This window comes from Oxyura jamaicensis, chromosome 1, assembly GCF_011077185.1.
Source record: "Oxyura jamaicensis isolate SHBP4307 breed ruddy duck chromosome 1, BPBGC_Ojam_1.0, whole genome shotgun sequence".
Taxonomy (NCBI): domain Eukaryota; kingdom Metazoa; phylum Chordata; class Aves; order Anseriformes; family Anatidae; genus Oxyura; species Oxyura jamaicensis.
Window position 1 is genome coordinate 189034040 of NC_048893.1, and position 19202 is coordinate 189053241.

Consider the following 19202-nt stretch of genomic DNA (forward strand, 5'->3'; position numbering starts at 1 on the left):
AAAAAATATTTCAAGCTAAAAACCTTAGCCTGTGAAAACTGTGAACAGTAGAAATGGAAATAGAAGCCAATAGGATGCTCCAGGGCTCTCAAATAATGCGCCAGTGCTGAAAAGGAGTCAGGCTCACTGGGAAATGGAGTAGAAGAAGATGTAGAAAAGAAACCCAATGCAAAGTGATGAAAGAGAAAAAGAAATGAGGAATCAAGCTAATAAATCTGGGAAAATATGTGAAAGTTTAAAATACAGAGAGCAATGAAGCAGATACTAAGGTGATTCATGAGATAACCCAGCTGAAGGTAATTAAACCTCCCTGCATCAGTGGAAATGTGAGGAACAAAATAGATAAACTGAGTTTCGGGAGGCCCTATCAAGCCGAGTTTATGAAGTTAAAGAAGATAAAGTTGTTGCAGCACTATACACAGCCCATGATGTCAACATGGGATTAAGGACCCCAAACTAGAAATTCTGGTCCAGAGGAGAAAGAAAGTTCATCTTCTCAAACTTGGTATGAAACCATTTTCATGCAAGGCACAACATAAAGGATATATACAATACGGTACTGACCTTCTAAAACTTTTTTGACATAAACACTTCAGAGAAAGGCAGTTCTTTTCCCAGTAAAACAACTGTTATAAAATTAGCTATGAGATTTTTCCCCAGACATCATTTCTTTGAAAGTAAGCTTCAAAATACTTGTCATGGGACAAAACTGGTATAGATAAATTTCCTGTTCCAAATACTTTTTGATATAAAACATGGAGGATGTTGAGAAATACTAGCTAAATATTGTAAAAGAAGTTTGGTTTCAAAGCAATGCTTAATGAAAATGAAAATACAAATTAGACAAAAGAAAAGAAAATCTAAAATTACTGCTAGAAGACTTTTCAGTAGTATGAGCTGAGTTTCTAAGACAGGAAGCTTTTTGAGACTTAAATGATTTTAGCTGTTCTGCATCCAGCCAAACCAGGAAATATAAGTATTATTGTGCATATATAAGCACACACATACTTGCTTGTACATAAACAAACTTATAAAACGCTATCCACATCATCAACACACACAAAAGAAGACAACCAATGGTAACTGATAGGTCTGTGCTTGGGATAGTCATTTGTGTTTGAGGGTCAGGTTCATGACCTCCTTTATATTATCAAATGTAAACTCTATAGTTTGGCAAAGTAGGCACATGTAACTCCAATAGCTGAAGTTTGTTAAGAGTATTTTGAGTAATCAGATCTATTTGAAACTACCTATCCCATTAAATAGGATATTTTATTTTTAAAGTGAAGAAAATATGTGAATACACAAATATATTTAGCCTTTGTTTTATCAAATTTACTTACAAAGCAAACTGTCTTTTTCACCTGACTTCATTAGTACAAATCAAACGAGTTCATAACAAACGTCTACATTTCTGTTAGGAGGAACTTATTTGAATAAACTTATTTAAAAGTGCTGCTTATTATCTTTACATGTCCAATTTTTGTAAAGTGCAACTACACTGGTTACTTTTTATTTAGTTTTCTTACTCTGAACTGTCTACAGAGAAAAATTAGCTCCAATAGCTTTTGTGAAATAAGTGTCTATACAGGACCTTCCAGAGTAACAGCTGTCCCATGTTGAGTAGGGCTCTCCATTAGGAGACAAAAGTGCTAGGATACAGGCCCTTACTCCCCAGATAGTTTCCTTTTCTCAAATGACAGATTATCATAAAATGTCTATTTGTTCCAGGGATCTAGACTAGCAACCCCAGTTTTGTATTCCCAACTTCTCTTTTCTGGCACTTTTGTCATTTATTATGCCCAGATCTTCAAAACTACCTTAAATGTTTTGGTGGCCATTTGAAATCCAAGTCAAACTGGAAGAAAATACATGTCCTTTGCCCAAAGGAAAATTTCCTGCAGCATCCAGGTGTGCATTAATATTAAAACCCACCAAGGCTGTGGTACAAAGAAAGATTTTGAGTCCTTACAACTGAAGGACCCTTTGGTAACTCTCTTTTCAATTGCAAAATGCTAAACACCTCAAACATTCACTGCAGTTTTGGTAACAGAAGAATCTGTTAATGCTATTATCTGTAAATACTAGTGCAGGAAATTCCCTGTGCAGAGGCAGAAATAGCATCTGTAGTACTGTGATAAGTAGTCAATCATCTTAAAAGGACCTCTACACTTCCGCCTCTCCTTTTGGAACTGAGTAAAGACAAATTATTTGTAAAAATATGTATGTAAATAGGATTCAGCTGCAATTAATGAGGGAAATGGCTTTTTACCAGCAAAATGTATCTCAAAATGGTGAAAATCTGAATGCACTGGAATATACATTATTCACAAGAACAGATAAAGTAATTCTAAAATTACAGACTGCATAGATGATACAATAACAGATCAATCAGCTGAATTTAAAATGTCCAGGTCCAGATATAAACATACAGATTTACTTCATAATATACTCTAATGCTGAATTACCTTTGCTTCCTGCTGCAGTGCCCTAGAAGTCACTTGTACTACATAACTGTATCACAAAATATGTCATGGAGAGAAAGATCATTAAGAATTGGTCTAATAAAATATAATTATTATTTTTTAAACAATAACAGCAAAAGCAATAGAATCATATGTTTTGATATTTGTAAGTCTATGCTGTAGGGATATTTATAAGTATATATTTTGTTCATTTATTATTATTTTTTTAAAGCCTACTTTATATTGTATTAAAACTTGGAACATTCATCCACACATAGATAATGTTCTCAAAAAACAAGCTAATTTTTCTAACTAAAAATGCATTTAGAAACAAATTGGCACAAGTATTTGTTTTACATTCAGTATTAAATTGGCACTATGTCTGGTCTCTGGCAGCATCGACTATACTCCCCTTTGTTTGCTACCACTCTGTGCTCCAGCACTGAAGCCAACACCTGTGGCCATATAAAAGGCTATGTACAGCAGCTGCAGGACTCAGATGTCCACACTGAAGTAAATTTCTAAAGCATAAGCATTTGGATGTATGGCTGGCTTCCTTGTCTGAGTCTTTTCAAGGTCTTCTTTAGAGGCCTGCATTGCTGGTTGTTGTATCTATCAACTGTCTGCACTACTAATACTGACAAATGTGTAGTGGAAACATAGGACAGCCTCATACTTAGAAAAGATGCTCTTGGCTATGCTGATGTAAGGTTGCTGCAGTCCCTTCACTAAGGACAGTTTTTTTTTTTTTTTTCAGATTTTTGACAGTGGTGATATCACTGATATATATCTATGTAACAAAAGGCAGAGTAGCAAGAAAGCTAAATAATCAGTAAATCACAACATTAATTTCTACTTAAAGCATTGTTCTCTGGAGGGAGTTTATTTAATCTATTGAAAAGGTAAATATAAATCCTATTAGTATACATATAAATTACCCACTCTTTTATAGTATGAAATAAACACAGAATCAATTTTTACAGCATACAGACCCCAACATATGGTTTGCAGTGCTTTTAGTTATGACTTATCTATATGGAGCAAGTGAAAAAAAATGCTCCTCAGAACAATGTCTACTAATGTATTCAGGTACAGCATGTACTCAGAAATGTGCTGAGCCACAACAGTACTCGTAAGTTGTAGGAGCATCTGAAGTTAACTTTTCAGAGAATAAGTGGAAGCATATATTCAGAATTACATTGTTCTGCTTTCAAGTAAAATACAGAATGTGTGTGTAACAAACAGCTGAAAATGACATATTTCCATGTTAATCAAGGTGTTACATAAGCAGGTAACAACAAATTAACTGCTTGTGCCAGATTCTGGAGATGTAATTGCTTTGAAATTGAACAACCCATTGGAAATAGAAATACTAGTTACGTTAGGATGTTGGAATATGAAAGCATACAGAAGCCAGAGGCATATGGCTGTGGATACAAGACATAAAGCAAATTCTTTCTATCAGGAAGATAATGGGCAGCTCTTTATTTAATGTTTCCTGACTGAAATATTTCTATGGTGTTTGCATATTAGGTTATACTGCATATTCCGAGTGTTTAGCTAGATGACCAAAGCATGCTGATGCAGCTAAGTTTGATCCACATCTTATACGGAATAGTAAAGTCAGGGTACTCATCTGTACACCTAATGATCAGTTTTTTATTTCTGTATCTTTATTTTTTGCATTTCCACCTTTGCTGAATGTTCAAGAACTTTAATTAACAAGAGGAGTACTTTTATTTAATTAAACCATTGGAAGATTTTCATATGTAGTGAATTCTGAGTTCATTACTAGATTTCAGTGATGTTTTATTATTCTTGCTTCTCTTTGGTGGTAATACAAGGGAAAGATGGAAAGTCATAGTATCGTTACTGATGCTGATGTATCTCTGTTTCATGTGTACACTTGCTACCTATATTTTCAAGTTTTTATCATCTGCTGAGAAGATGACAACAAGCTGGCATGTTGCTGGTATAATTATGAATAAGATAACACCGACAAAACTAAATATTTACAAACCAGTTATCAATGGATGAAGCACATTGGTCTGTTCCATTAGAAACATGGTATTACTGAGCATAAGACAGATGCAGATCATATGAAGGGGCTGACAAACTTACTGCATTGTTCTTTATTCACTGATATTTTATAAACTTTTTTTTACATTCCATGTATCCATTCAGATCAGCCTGCACAAGATTACAACATGACTTTGGTAAGCAACAAACACAGTGGTACTTGGATCCTAATATGTATGACACTCTCCACCGCCCATCTAGAGGGTTTTTGATGATGATAAATGGCTTCTTTAACACATCTGGTGAGGATTTTTTTCCTGTTCACCTAAAGCATAAGTGAAAACTTATTCCCTGGTATGTATTAGGGCTACTGAAATCTCCAAACCAGTTTGACCATTGGACTTGATCTGATGAAATTACTCTGAAATATGTAAAAAGCTGACATGCTGAGAACACCGATGATCTTGATCTCAGCAATTGTAAAGACATAAAATACCAAAAATTTTAAACCTACAGACCAGATGTCAGAGTAGCCAATAAAATGTTGATTAAATACAAGTGGTCAATAAAATACAAGTAGTAATGAAAGCAATGAGACCAGTTATCTAATGCTGTTTGTTTTCTAAAATACATAATTTCAATATTTTTTCAATGCCATGACATCTCTGCTCTTTGTTTCACAAAAGTTTGGTAAATAATAGCACACTGCAGTTAAGAAAATTTTATTCTTAGGTAGAAGCTCAGTCATGAGCTTCTGTTTCTCTTTTATTCTTGGACATTTTGTCAAAGGTTGGCAGAATGAAAAACGCCTGTTGTAGGAAACCTTGCAAACTCTTCTTGGTGAACATCATGGAAGAAAGGACCCAAGACCAAGCAGATCACTGCAACTGAAGAAAGTCAGGTTGCTAACTTAATCTTCCCCATAAACCAGTATGTAATTGCTGTTTCTCAGGCTTACCTAAACACCCCGTGACATTCTAGCAGTTTAAGGTAAGAATGCTATAAGTCTAGGCTGAAGAGTGTTATGCAGAACATAATCAGTAATTAAACAGCACTTAGTGGCAAAACCTTTTCTTGGCAGTACTGTGTTGCATGTTCATCTTCAATTTGTTGCTTATTAGAAGCAATTTGTCTTTTGAACTTATTTCACTAATAAGAATCTCTATTCAGTATTTTTATGCAGATAAATAGGCAGGTTTTATTTCTAGATTGTTACTGGCTTCAGTAAGTCTAGCTCTTTCAACTGAGCTAAATATTGAAATAACTTTCCAGCTTGCTATAATATTATTTCTCTTTTTCATTATTAAGACATTGACAAATTTGTTCAGAAGCATAGTAAAAATATCATGTAATGCTTGATGTAGGGCCAATTCTTGCAGTTTCTGAATGCTCAGCGAACAATAACTCAACTTATTGAGTGCCGTATTATAATTATAGTCCTTCGACCTGATTTTACAGTGTTTTTATCTTAAGTCACTTAGAATGTTTTTGATCTGATTTTTGAATAATAGAACATACTAAATGTTTTACAAAGGTTATATATATAATTGAATAGCAATAATATATTATTGAAAGTTGCTCCGTAGTAAAAAATTAAGTTATCTTAATTTTTCACAGTACTTAATTTCAAGTACTGTGAAGAAACCATTCCCAGTTTCCTGGAGAAATCATGAAAATTACAGAAATATAAATCCTGAGGGGACCTAAGAGATCATCTGAGGCAGGATGTAGTAAAGCAGATCACCATTGCAGATATTTTCTAATCTCTTCCATAAAACCTCCAATGGTAAGAATCCCCACAATCTCCTTGGTTTATTATAGTACTTATCTGACCCTGCTGAAACACTTTTCCTATTAACACACTAAATCTGCCTTCCTGCAAAATAATTCTAATTCTTTCCTTGATCTCAGTGGGTACAAAAAAGAACTGGTCTTTTCTCCTCAACAGACCTTCTCTCTTAGAATGATCTCAGTTCTTTAAGATTTTTTTCCGCCACAGGTCATGTTTTTATTTTTATTCTTTTTCATATTTCTCCTCTCCTCTGGACTCTTGAAATTTATGTATGTGATAGCTATACGTGGTCATCAGTAACAACAGTGCCATTCCAGCAACAGACGCCTGATCCTTGCTCCATGCTCATACCAAGTGCCTTTGTTGCAGCTAGGAATAGTACCTAGTGTTTTCAAATGCCAAGGAAAAATGGTGGGACATAGTGCTGCCAGCATCACATCCTCTGTGTGTCTTATTCACTCAATTCCTTTCCAATTCCTCAGCTAGCAGATTTTTTTAATCTTTGCTGTTGAAGCGTGAAACCCAACATCTCAGCCAGCTGAGAGGGAGCAACATCCAGCTTTCATTTCCCACATGCATTCTTTTTTTCCCAAATCTCAATGTAATATCTACTTTATTGGAAACGGTACAGCAGTCTTGAATTGCATTATTTTTAAGGCTCTCCACCACTCCTGAAATTTTTCTCATGTTACTAGTGCCAAGCTAATTATTCTGCACTTTGTGTTTGTACCTTTGTTTCTTCCCTCCTAAGTTTAAGCTTTGCACAGCCTTTATCAAACTTCACCTCCTTGATCTATCTAGCAAGATCACTTTCAACTTATCTTGCATCACTCTGTTTAACTCACTGAGGCTGGGCATCCACAAAAGCTGATCACCTCAACTTCATGCAGGACGTTCACTAGACTAGAGCAAAGACAAATCCCTTGAACCTCATCTGAGAATTACTCTTAGTTTTAACACGTCATTAACAACTATTTGAGTATAGTTTCTTAATTTTACAGACTCCAGGCTATAGTTGCTTTTCTGTTTCAGGCATGAGGTACCTCCATCACAGGAGGTACAAAGTTACACCAGACCTACTGCTTACTGCTGTAACAGCTACACTGCCAAGGGAGAAAATTAGATCAGCCTGATAAATTGATTATTAATAAACAATTCCAAAATCTCTCTCATAGTAAAGAGGGAGAGCTACACTTTTCCTATACCTTTCTTTACCTTCTCTAGACATCTGAGACCTCACCAATTCTCCACAAGTGCTCAAAAGATAAAAGTTTGCATTTTGCTACTCTAAGTAGCATAGGATTAATTTGAACAGGCCATCAGCACTTGTGCAACTCTTCTGCCAGGTTTAGATTTTCATAAAATAAAATGGTTTCAACTTTAAAGGAGTTGCTGTAAAAACTTTATCCAGAAATGTAGGGAAATTAAATTTATCTTGTGTACAGTGAGCTGATTTTTCTCACCTGCAAACATGACTGAGCTGGTTTAATGAACATGATGTAATTAAAAGGAACAAAGAAAAAAATAAAACAGCACAACACGGTACATAAACAGCTCACATACAATGCCTAATTTCTGGAGGAGAACTATAACTATTTTACAGTCCTTGCCTCTGCTGAGCCAACTGCTAGGCCAGCTGGTGGCTCTCCCCCTCCTGCTACTGCTCTTTAGTCACAGTCAGGGACTGACAACTCTTGGTGGGAAACAGGGCTGGATTCTAATGCCTGCTCTACTGTGGTGAAAGCACCTCCCAGCTCACTGACTGCAGTCCTCTCTGGTGTTCCCTGTAGCCCCACAGCCCCTCTGACTGTCTCCACCCTGGGCTTCCTTAGCTCTAGGTAACACCTGCAATTTTACCAGCAACTGCTGCCATCCCAGCTCTCAGCAAGGCTGCACACAACATGGACAGCTAACACAAGATTACACAGCTTCTCACACCTCACACAAACTTCTCCAACTTTCTTCTGTGGCTTTAGGCTCCAACTTTTGCTTTCCGGTGCTAGAAATTACTGTCAACAACTAGCAAAACACCACCCTAAGCACAGCTCGGCCCCATCAAAAATGCCACAGTGATTTATAGATGCACATTCCCACTTGATTGTCTGCCTCTTTATAAAATAAATACCTCTCAATCACAATGAAAGAACATATATAAACCAAATGTTCTCCTGGTCTGCCCATTTGATCCTTTCATTTATCTTCCTTTATGATGACATCAAGTATCAACCAAGCGCTTTACCTCTATGGGCCTTCCTTTTTCCTCTGGGTATCCCAGGAAGGTATAGCTTTCATTTCAGGCCTTCCTTGCTATGTGTTGTGTAATTTGTGCGAGTGTTCTTCAGCCTGCTCTTTCCCTGTTCTGTCTGTGTTCCTGGCACCTTGCTGTTAATAGTAATTGCTGTTTACATTAATTGTATTAAGCACCAGGTCATAATTAAATCTTTTTATGGAAGGAGGGTAGGAGAAAGGAGGATGTACTGAAACCAAAGGGCCTTTGAGGTTTTAACCTCCTCCTTACTTGCTCACCTTCCCTGTTAAGTAATGAGTTGCATTTTCTGTCATCAGCTCTGATGTTTTTTGCAAACCCTGTGATGTCCCCTGCTAGCTACAATTCATTTTGTAGCCTTGTCATTCTTCCTACTATCTGCATTCTTTCACAGGACAGTGATTTTCCAGATGACAAGACTGAAAGAATGTCAGAAAAGGAGATTTAACATACTAGCTGAAGCCACCATCTCACTGGAGTTTGTGAGCACCAAGACAACTCCACGGCATAAACCCAGGTGCAGTATGTTGGAAGGACTTGGAGAGTTGTAGCAGAAGTGCATGCCTGACCTGAACTAAAATGCTTAACATGGACACCCCCGGTACCAAAAAGACTGTGGTTCTACAGGGAGTTGAGTGCCTGTCCAGAGATGAACAGAGTGATACAGCAGAGAACCCACCTTAATACCTGAAATTAACTGTTCACCCCTTAAGAGCAAGCAGCAACTGAGCTGCATGCAAGAGAAGCAAGAAGCAAGTCAGATGAAAAGGCTAGGAAAGCAGGTCTGAGAACAACACCCCTAAATGCTGCCCTCTTCCTAAACAGATACAATATCTGGCTGGAATTTATACTTATTGTTTACCTTCCTGCATAAGAATTTATTTATAGTTTTCTGGTTAAGCTGCAAAGACCAATTTGCAGGCCCAGTGTCAAATACAAAAGGCAAAAGTGATTCCTGTTCCCACAGTCTGGTTGGATGGAGCTTCTCAGAAAGATAGGGAAGTGTCTGGCATGGACTGGAAGCATCTTTAGCAAAAATCTAGACATGACTAAGTTCTAGCCTCACTGACAGAGATCCTATGTAACTCAACATCTATCAATATATATATGTATTTCTGATTACACTGAATTAAAAGATGATATTTAAATTTTGTTTGCTTGTTTGTTTTTTTTCCCTTTCTTCTTTTTTCCTTTCCTTTCCTTACCATATCTGAGCTCCACATTCAAAATTTCTGTTTTGGAATGGTAGTGAAAATTATTCATCAAGGATATATATTTACAGTCATCAATGATATATATTTACAGTACATTTGATGTACTAAAAAGGTACATCAAATCTTATTTTCTCCTGCATTAAATAGAGTCACAAGACCTATTCAGATTTTAAGAGATGATCCAGTGTAACACTCCTTGCATCCAGCTGGCAAATGTCATCTCTTTATCAAAGACACACCAATGTGTTCAGAGTTGCTGAGTTCAGTGCCATAGGAATCATTAACCACACTGTTATAGACAATGTTCTGTAACTGCCCTTGGTGTGATACTGCATGCTTAAAAATGATGTCTCAATCTAATTAAGCATGTGAATTTAGATGAGAAAGGTGACTGCAGGTTGTGCACTTCTTCTCCTGACAAATTGTTGAACTTGTAGGATCACATCTGTAATTGTGTGCTTGTTTTCTTGCTCCTCATTACTGTTCTGAGTAAGAACACTTTTAAATTCACTGCTTTTTTTCTCTTCTCAGTTATAGAATCACAGAATAGTTTGGGTTATCTGGGGTATCTGATTCCAAACCCCCTGCCATAGGCAGGGACACCTCCCACCAGACCAGGTTGCTCAAAGTCCCATCCAGCCTGGCCTTGAACACCTCCAGGGATGGGGCATCCACAACTTCTCTGGGCAACCTGTGCCAGTGCCTCATCATCCTCATAATAAAGAATTTCTTCCTCATATCTAACCTAAATTTCCCCTCTTGTAGTTTAAAGTTGTTACTCCTTGTCCTATCACTTCCTGAGTCCCTCCCCAGCTTTCCTGTAGGCCCCCTTTAAGTACTGGAAGGCCGCTGTAAGGTCTCTCTGGAGCCTTCTCTTCTTCAGGCTGAACAACCTCAACTCCCTCATCTTGTCTTCACAGGAGAGGTGCTCCATCCATCTTCATGGCCCTTCTCTGGACTTGTTCTAGTATGTTACGTAGTGTATTCTATAATGCCTCTCAGAGCTTCCCTTGTTGGTCCAGCAAACATATTTTTTTAAACAAAACAAAACAATTATAGAACAATGCAAGCCCTTTCCTTTTGGCACATTAATCATTTTTATTTAAATTCAGGTATTTAGGCAGTTTATCAAGCAAAATTCTTACTAAAATGTAGTGTTTGTATATACAAAAAAAAATTGACTTCTATAGCCATAATCAAATAATTAAACAGATTTAGTTAGGTCAGTAAAATTCCCTATTTCTACTGCAGAATAATTACACTGGAATAAAGCCACTTCAATTTAGAATAGCCTGTCCACATGGGAAGCTATATTGAAACAGCTGTAGTAAAATAATTATTTGACTACAGCTATGCCACTCACTTTTCCCCTGAAAATAAGCCATCAACATAAAAATCTTGCCTCTTTCACAGAAGCTCAGACGTGTTGGCTAAATACTCTTCCATACTCAAAGTGCTTTGCCAGCAGAATGAATGCACAACATGGAAAATGTGAGATTTTACTTCACAATCCTACAGTAAGTGGTGAGGTGCAGTGATGCACTTGCAGTTTTATACCACTTAAAAGGTTCTGAGATGTTCTGGGATGCGGGATGGAAGATGTGAACAGGAAATGTGGCCTTTTGTAATGCATCATGAATTTTATAAAAGCAAGGTCTATTGCAGAGGTAACTCCAGATGAAAGGAGTAGTGGACAGAGATGGCTACTATGTCATCTTCTCCTGTTACTGCCATGTAGATACGTCTCCTACCTTCACTTCTCTGCTGCAGCCTGAGGGCCTCACATTCAGTGAGCCTCTGCCTTGACCTCCCAAAGCATGAAAGGCCCAATGAGCTCACATCTCAGGTTATACTAGTGCAGGTGCAGCAAAAATGTGCCTGGTCCTCTCAACTCCTTTTTACTACTGTCACTTCTGAAGTGAGCTGAAAAGTGAATCTGTACAAATCTGCTTATTGAACTGTTCATTTCACTAACATTAATTAAAATGTTTTAGCATTCACGACTTAAAATGCAGGCTTCTGCTGGTCAATTACATACTATTTGCATCCAATATTTGCAGGCTAAGGACTTCTTCCTTGAGCCACAGAGCTACTCAGTCAAAGGTATTTCAACTCAAAGGCTCTTTAAAATTCGACTCCTCAGGCTCTCAATACCATATAAAAATGTACAGTATTTGCAAAAATCAATTTAACTAAGAAGATAATAAAGCTGGGTTGCAACTCACCTCGATCTGTGTCATACAGGAAGACAAAGCGATTCCATTCATAGTGATCCAGCAAGCTCAAGAGGGCTCCTCGCAGAGATGGCCGCAGCTGCAGCACAAACTGACTCTCACCTTCCGTGGGGAAACTTGGCGTGATGAGGGAGATGTGCAAGGCGCTGCAGAATGAGGTCAAGGTATGTACTGATCTCTTATCATATAGTCCAAAAATGGCAAAAACTCCTCTAGAATACTGGGAGCAAACTGGAAGGAAAAAACAAAAAAACAGAGTTCACCTAGTGGCAAAATCTGTAAATACATACTTACACATTTCAACATCCCCAACTCCATAAATTGAATATTCCCATTTCTGCCCATATAGTGAACTTCAGTATTTACATGTGTTTCATTCTGGAAACCAATAAATAGCTAAATAACATTTTGTCACTTCTGGATCCTATCATAGAACATTATATTATCTATCTATATATTTTTAATTCTAAAATAAAATACAAACTAAATAGCATGTATTTTTGCATGCCAGTGAAAAGTCAATGTATGCTGTTTTAGCCACAGCTCTGAAGATTAATAGGGTTTGATCACATCCATTATTTCAAGCAGAAAATTTTTCACATTTCAAAATAAGCAATTGACCTAAAGAGTGAAATCTGGACATTTTGAATTCTGGCAATATGAATCTTTCATTCCCATTTAAGCACACAGCCCTTGTGCTGCATTAAGACTACTACAGACACTGAATAACAACCTATTTCATGAATAATCTCCTTGACTTTTAAGAGAACAGATGAAGGAAAATGTAGTAAGTCAATGTGACCAGGCTATTGCCCCAAACCCTTTATTTCTAGTGTGTCAACCTCAAAACCAGAAAACAAATGACCTGAATATATATTCTGAGTTTTGATTTACTTTTGGGCTCATTTAAGACATAGAGAAAGACTTCTTTTGATTTCAGCTGATGGGTTAAGGGCTTTACTTACCTATGCACATAAAAACAGACTTGAGGGTATTTTCCTGAGTAAATACTGCCTTTCTGGCAACTCATAAATGGCCTGGTGAGAAGCATCCCGTTTATTTGAAAGCACAAAATAACTTACTAGAAACTCTGTATGATCATTAACAGCAGTACCTATTCCACAATCACAGAAAATGAAGAAAAGTCATTTCAGTGGTCATCATATACTTTTCCTAAGCATGTATTTCCTATGCTCTCCTGTTCCACATCCCTCCCTCCTACCAACTTGTTCCTATATATACATAGAACCAGGGAAAAACTAAGCCATTTCCAACCTTGATTCTATGATTCTATAAGAGGCCTCCTCTCTTCTAGTCTGGAGGTCACAGTTACCCTGCAAGATCATCACAGTCAGGGAACCATGTACACACTTTGCAAATGGGAGTATTCAAAAACAGTTCATCTTTAATTGTTTCATGTTACATCATAAAAAGCAAACATAGAACTTGTACATTTTTCTCCTAAAACTTGGGCAATTCATTCAGTTCTGATGCCAGAACTGGAACAAGTCCCTGGAGGGCAGTTCTGAGATTTTATGTGCTGTCCCAGTGTTTCAGCCCTCAACCTAAAGATTTTCATAGACAGATCATATATAAGTAATTTTAAAGGTTAAAAAGCTTTCTTTCTTCTCCTAAGTTCCCCTTCAATATGTTGATACATAGCTCTTAAAACCCTCTTAGTGTTTGCTTTGCTGGAACACACTGCATACATTCTCCCAGACCCATCAAATGACTCTCTCTCCATTCCCCTAATCATTCCCTAAAGTGCTGTTCTCTGTTTTCTCAGTTTCATCTTGTCTGTCTTGAACTCAGTTGACCAACCTGCTTAGAATTTCAATTGAAGGCTTTCTGCTTCTTTCTACATTACTTACCCATCTCTACTGTAAAATACTTTTGCTGACATATCCTAAGATCACTTTTTATTTTTATTTTTATTCTAAATTTACATCTCAGTGATGGCTGACAATCATCTCAGAATCAAAATTCTGTTCTCTCTTCCTCCTGGGTCATTTCCAAAAGATGACTTTCTGCTTATACTATAATATTTTTATTAGTCACCAATGTACAACTTTCCAGTATGTCACTTCTATTACTGTACTACTCAAAATTATTTACTTCCACAATTATTTTATTAGTCTGCTCAGAATTTCTAGAGATTTCTGTATTTACCTCACCAGCAAATTCTATCAGGGTACTATGACTTTTTAACCCCATGTCTGTTATAAAGTCAGTTTCATAGTACCTTTTCACCACCAAGCTTCTCCAGCCTATTACCTCCTCTTTTAACCACATTTGTTGCAACCTTCCCCTTAGCTGGTTTCATGCCTGCCTATCTAAACACTTTTTTTGCCTCTATTTTCATAAATCACTTCCCTTAGGAGCATGCTTCTTCTATTTCATTCTCTCAGCAAAAGGAAGATACTGATACTTTCTATCGTAGTAATTTCTGGTTGCATTTTATCCCAGTTTTTGTCTATAGCTATACTTTAAAGTTTTCTTTCTATCAAAATTTGTTCCATTGCTTCACAGAATATTGATACTAGCTTCTAGGTCCATGGCTGACGGATTCTATGTCCACTTTTAAAAATAAATGTTTTTATGTGAGGTGGTTTCCCTATTCCCATTAGCCATCACGACTCTTCTTTTAAGGTCAGCATCCTTCCTGACTGAAAATCACTATCTATTAGTTTTAAGTCCATATCTGGATTTTCATGATTTTCCAATCCGTTATCAATATGTAACAGACTCAATTATTTTCCTATTTCCTCCCTTTCAATTTTTGATAAAAATGACATTCTGTAGTTGTTTTAACACCCTTTGCAGGTCTCAGTTTTCACTGACAGCACTAACATAAGGTCTGATTTCTGCAATAAATGTCCTCTATATCTCCTGATTTCTTATTGCATAACTTTAAGTATTTGTTTCTTCTGTCTTGTATAATCATTCATTCAGTTCTGGTGTCACATCATGTATGTTACTTCCCCCTGCGAAAGGATTTTTTGGTGTTTTACAACTCTTTCTATGAGGAAATTTGATATCTGTGTGGGGTTGTGGGGCTTTGATCTCATTGCAATTACAGAAAAATTGTGGGATAGCTCACATGACTGGAATGATGTCATGGGCAGCTACAGTTTTTTTTTTAAGAAAGACAGGCCAGAAAGTCGAGGCAGTGAAGTTGCTCTTTATGTGAGAGAGCACCTGGAATGTATGGAGCTCTGCCTAGGGGTGGATGATGAGTGAGTGGAGAGCTCACGAGTAAGGATAAAATGACAGGCTAACATGGGTGACACTGCTGTGTATGTTTACTACAGGCCACCTGAACAGGAAGAGGAAGTTGCCAAGACCTTCTATAGACAGCTGTAAGTAGCTTCACAGTCACACACGCTGGTTCTCATGGTGGTCTTCAACCACCCTGACAACTGCTAGAAAGACAACACAACTAGACACAAACAGTCCAGGCGGTTCCTGCAGAGCATTGACAGTAAGTTTTTAACAAAGGTGGTAGATAAGCCAATGAAGACAGGTGTGCTGCTGGACATAGCACCAACAAACAAAGAAGAACTAGTTGGAGACGTGCTGCCATTCAGAGACCTGGACAGGCTGGAGAGTCAAGTGAGGTTCATAAAGTTCAACAAAGGCAAGTGTAGGGTCCTTCAGCAAGGGAGGCATAACCCCAGTACATGCACCAGTACAGGCTGGGGGCTGACCTTCTGGAAAGCAGCTCTGTGGAGAAGGACCTGGGAATCCTAGTGGACAGCAGGTTAACCACTAGCCAGAAATGGGTCCTTGTGGCCAAGAAGGCCAACGGGATCCTGGGGTGCATTAGGAAGAGTGTTGCCAGCAGGTCAAGGGAGGTGATCTTTCCCCTCTGCTCTGCCCTGATGAGACCACACCTGGAGTACTGTGTCCAGTTCTGTGCAAGAGAGACATGGATGTACTGAACAGAGCCCAGTGGAGGGCTCCTAAGATGATTAGAGAACTGAAGTATCTCTCTTATAAGGAAAGACTGAGAGAGCTGGGCCTATTTAGCCTGGAAAAGAGAAGACTGAGAAGGGATCTTATCAATGTATAAAAATGCCGAAAGACGAGCCGGTGTGGAAGAAGACCGGCCTGGCTGAGCAGAGAGCTGTGGCTCGAGCTTAGGAGAAAAAAGAGGGTTTATAATCTTTGGAAGAAAGGGCAGGCCACTCAGGGGGACTACAAGGATGCTGCGAGGCGGTGCAGGGACAAAATCAGAAAGGCCAAAGCTCATCTGGAGCTCAATGTGGCTACTGCTGTTAAGGACAACAAAAAATGTTTTTATAAATACATCAACACAAAAAGGAGGACTAAGGAGAATCTCCACCCTTTACTGGATGCGGGGGGAAAATTAGTAACCAGAGATGAGGAAAAAGTTGAGGTGCTTAATGCCTTCTTTTCCTCAGTCTTTAACAGCAAAACCAGTTGTTCTCTGGACGCCCAGTACCATGAACTGGTGGAAGGGGATGGGGAGCAGAATGTGGCCCCCACAATCCACGAGGAAATGGTTGGCGACCTGCTACAGCACTTGGATGTACGCAAGTCGATGGGGCTGGATGGGATCCACCCGAGGGTACTGAGAGAACTGGCGGAGGAGCTGGCCAAGCCGCTTTCCATCATTTATCGGCAGTCCTGGCTATCGGGGGAGGTCCCAGTTGACTGGCGGCTAGCAAACGCGACGCCCATCTACAAGAAGGGTCGGAGGGTAGACCCGGGAAACTACAGGCCTGTCAGTTTGACCTCAGTGCCAGGGAGCAGATTATCTTGGGTGTCATCATGTGGCAGTTGCAGGGCAAGCAGGCAATCAGGCCTAGTCAGCATGGGTTTATGAAGGGCAGGTCCTGCTTGAAGAACCTGATCTCCTTCCATGACAAGGTGACATGCTTAGTGGATGAGGGAAAGGCTGTGGACGTGGTCTACCTTGACTTCAGTAAGGCATTTGACACCGTTCCCCACAGCAGTCTCCTCAGGAAACTGGCTGCTCATGGCTTGGACTGGCGTACACTTCGTTGGGTTAAGAGCTGGCTGGATGGCCGGGCCCAGAGAGTTGTGGTGAATGGAGTCAAATCCAGTTGGAGGCCGATCACTAGTGGAGTCCCCCAGGGCTCGGTACTGGGACCAGTCCTCTTTAACATCTTCATCGATGATCTGGATGAAGGGATCAAGTGCGCCCTCAGCAAGTTTGCAGACGACACCAAGTTAGGTGCATGTGTCGATCTGCTCGAGGGTAGGAAGGCTCTGCAGGAGGATCTGGATAAGCTGGACCGATGGGCCGAGGCCAACGGTATGAAGTTTAACAAGGCCAAGTGCCGGGTCCTGCACCTGAGGCCCAACAACCCCAAGCAGAGCTACAGGCTGGGAGATGAGTGGTTGGAAAGCTGCCTGGCAGAGAAGGACCTGGGAGTAGTGGTTTACCGTCGGCTGAATATGAGCCAGCAGTGTGCTCAGGCGGCCAAGAAGGCCAGCAGCATCCTGGCTTGCATAAGAAACAGCGTGGCCAGCAGGTCCAGGGAAGTGATTGTCCCCCTGTACTCAGCTCTGGTGAGGCCGCACCTCGAGTACTGTGTTCAGTTCTGGGCCCCTCGCTACAAGAAGGACATGGAGGTGCTCGAGTGAGTCCAGAGAAGGGCTACAAAGCTGGTGAAGGGTCTGGAGAACAAGTCTTATGAGGAGGGGCTGAGGGAGCTGGAACTGTTTAGCCTGGAGAAGAGGAGGCTCAGGGTGACCTTATTGCACTCTACAGGTACCTGAAGGGAGGCTGTAGCGAGGTGGGGGTTGGTCTGTTCTCCCGCGTGCCTGGTGACAGGACAAGGGGGAATGGGCTAAAGTTGCGCCAGGGGAGGTTTAGGTTAGATATTAGGAAGAACTTCTTTACTGAACGGGTTGTTAGTCACTGGAATAGGCTGCCCAGGGAAGTGGTTGAGTCACCATCCCTGGAGGTCTTTAAAAGATGTTTAGATGTAGAGCTTAGGGATATGGTTTAGTGGAAGATTTGTTAGCGTTAGGTAGGAGGTTGGACTCGGTGATCTTGGAGGTCTCTTCCAACCTAGACTATTCTGTGATTCTGTGATTCTGTGATTCTGTGAAATATCTTAAATGAGGGTGTAAAGAAGATGAAGCCAGACTCTTCAGTGGTGCCCAGTGCCAGGACAAGCATCCATGGGTACAAACTGAAACACAGGAAGTTCGATCTGAGTATTAGGGGGCACTTTACTGTAGTGGTGACAGAGCACTGGGACAGGTTGCCCAGAGAGGCTGAGGAGTCTTCTTCTCTGGAGAGATTCAAAATCCACCTGGATGCCATCCTGTGCAATGTGCTTTAGTTGAACCTGCTTGGCAGGCAGGTTGGACCAGATGACCTCCAGAGGTCAGGTTCAACCTCAAGTATTCTGTCAGTCTGTGAAATGTCAGTCCTCCTCTATTTGCAAGCACAGTTCAGTTGACTTTACCAACTGAAACAGCTGAATCTACACCTTGTACACACAGGTAGTAGTAAACTGATATATTTTCAGTTTAGAGAAAACCTTTGATAAGCCCTGCATAGCCTTACTTCTTTCTAGGTTTATGTGGGCAAAATGTACTTTTCTTAACACAGTCCATACAGTAGGATTATACATGATGAAAATTTCAAGACATCAATACCAAGCTTTGAAATGAGTTAAAGCACAAATTAAAAACAAACAAGCAAGCACGGAAACAAAGAATAATAATTCTTTGCATTTTTCAAGCAAACCATCCTTGTCACTGCCTACACCCAAATGCGATAATACATTACCTGACTATCATTAAAGTCCTGAAATAACAGATCCAAGAAAACTTATGCTGCTATACTTGAGATCAAGACTGGGAATTTACTGAATAGTGTTCTTCTTTGCTCCTTGATAAGAAAAAATACTAAGATGAAGGTTATTAGAATTTTTCTTACTTAGTACAATACCCAGAGAGAGAAAAAATGCCTATGACACTATGGAGATTAAGCTTAAACATATGCAGAGATGCTGCAAAGCTCCTGAATCAATTTTACAGTAATCAGCAGCGACCACAAAAATCAGCAACGCCACGGCGATTTGCATTCTGACTCACTACTGTTCTCAGAAAATGCCTCCAGGCAAACATGACTACCTGGATTTCCCAATTCTTTATCTATTTCTCTTACATTTCTAAAGGCATTTTACTTATTATAAATGGAGTAAA

The 19202-nt window shown here is 39.3% G+C and overlaps 1 protein-coding gene across 10 annotated transcripts in view; it reads right to left on the reverse strand.

Moving 5' to 3' along the window:
- GRIA4 (glutamate ionotropic receptor AMPA type subunit 4) overlaps positions 1 to 19202 on the reverse strand; it is a 236995-nt gene that overhangs the window by 142819 nt on the left and 74974 nt on the right. For all 10 annotated transcript variants that reach the window (XR_004751259.1, XM_035327577.1, XM_035327585.1 and 7 more), the window contains exon 3: positions 11982 to 12221. Coding sequence is in view for 9 of the 10 variants with exons in the window: in XM_035327577.1 (XP_035183468.1) it covers positions 11982 to 12221 (240 nt within the window). In the remaining variant the exon portion in view is untranslated. The remainder of the gene's footprint in view (positions 1 to 11981; positions 12222 to 19202) is intronic.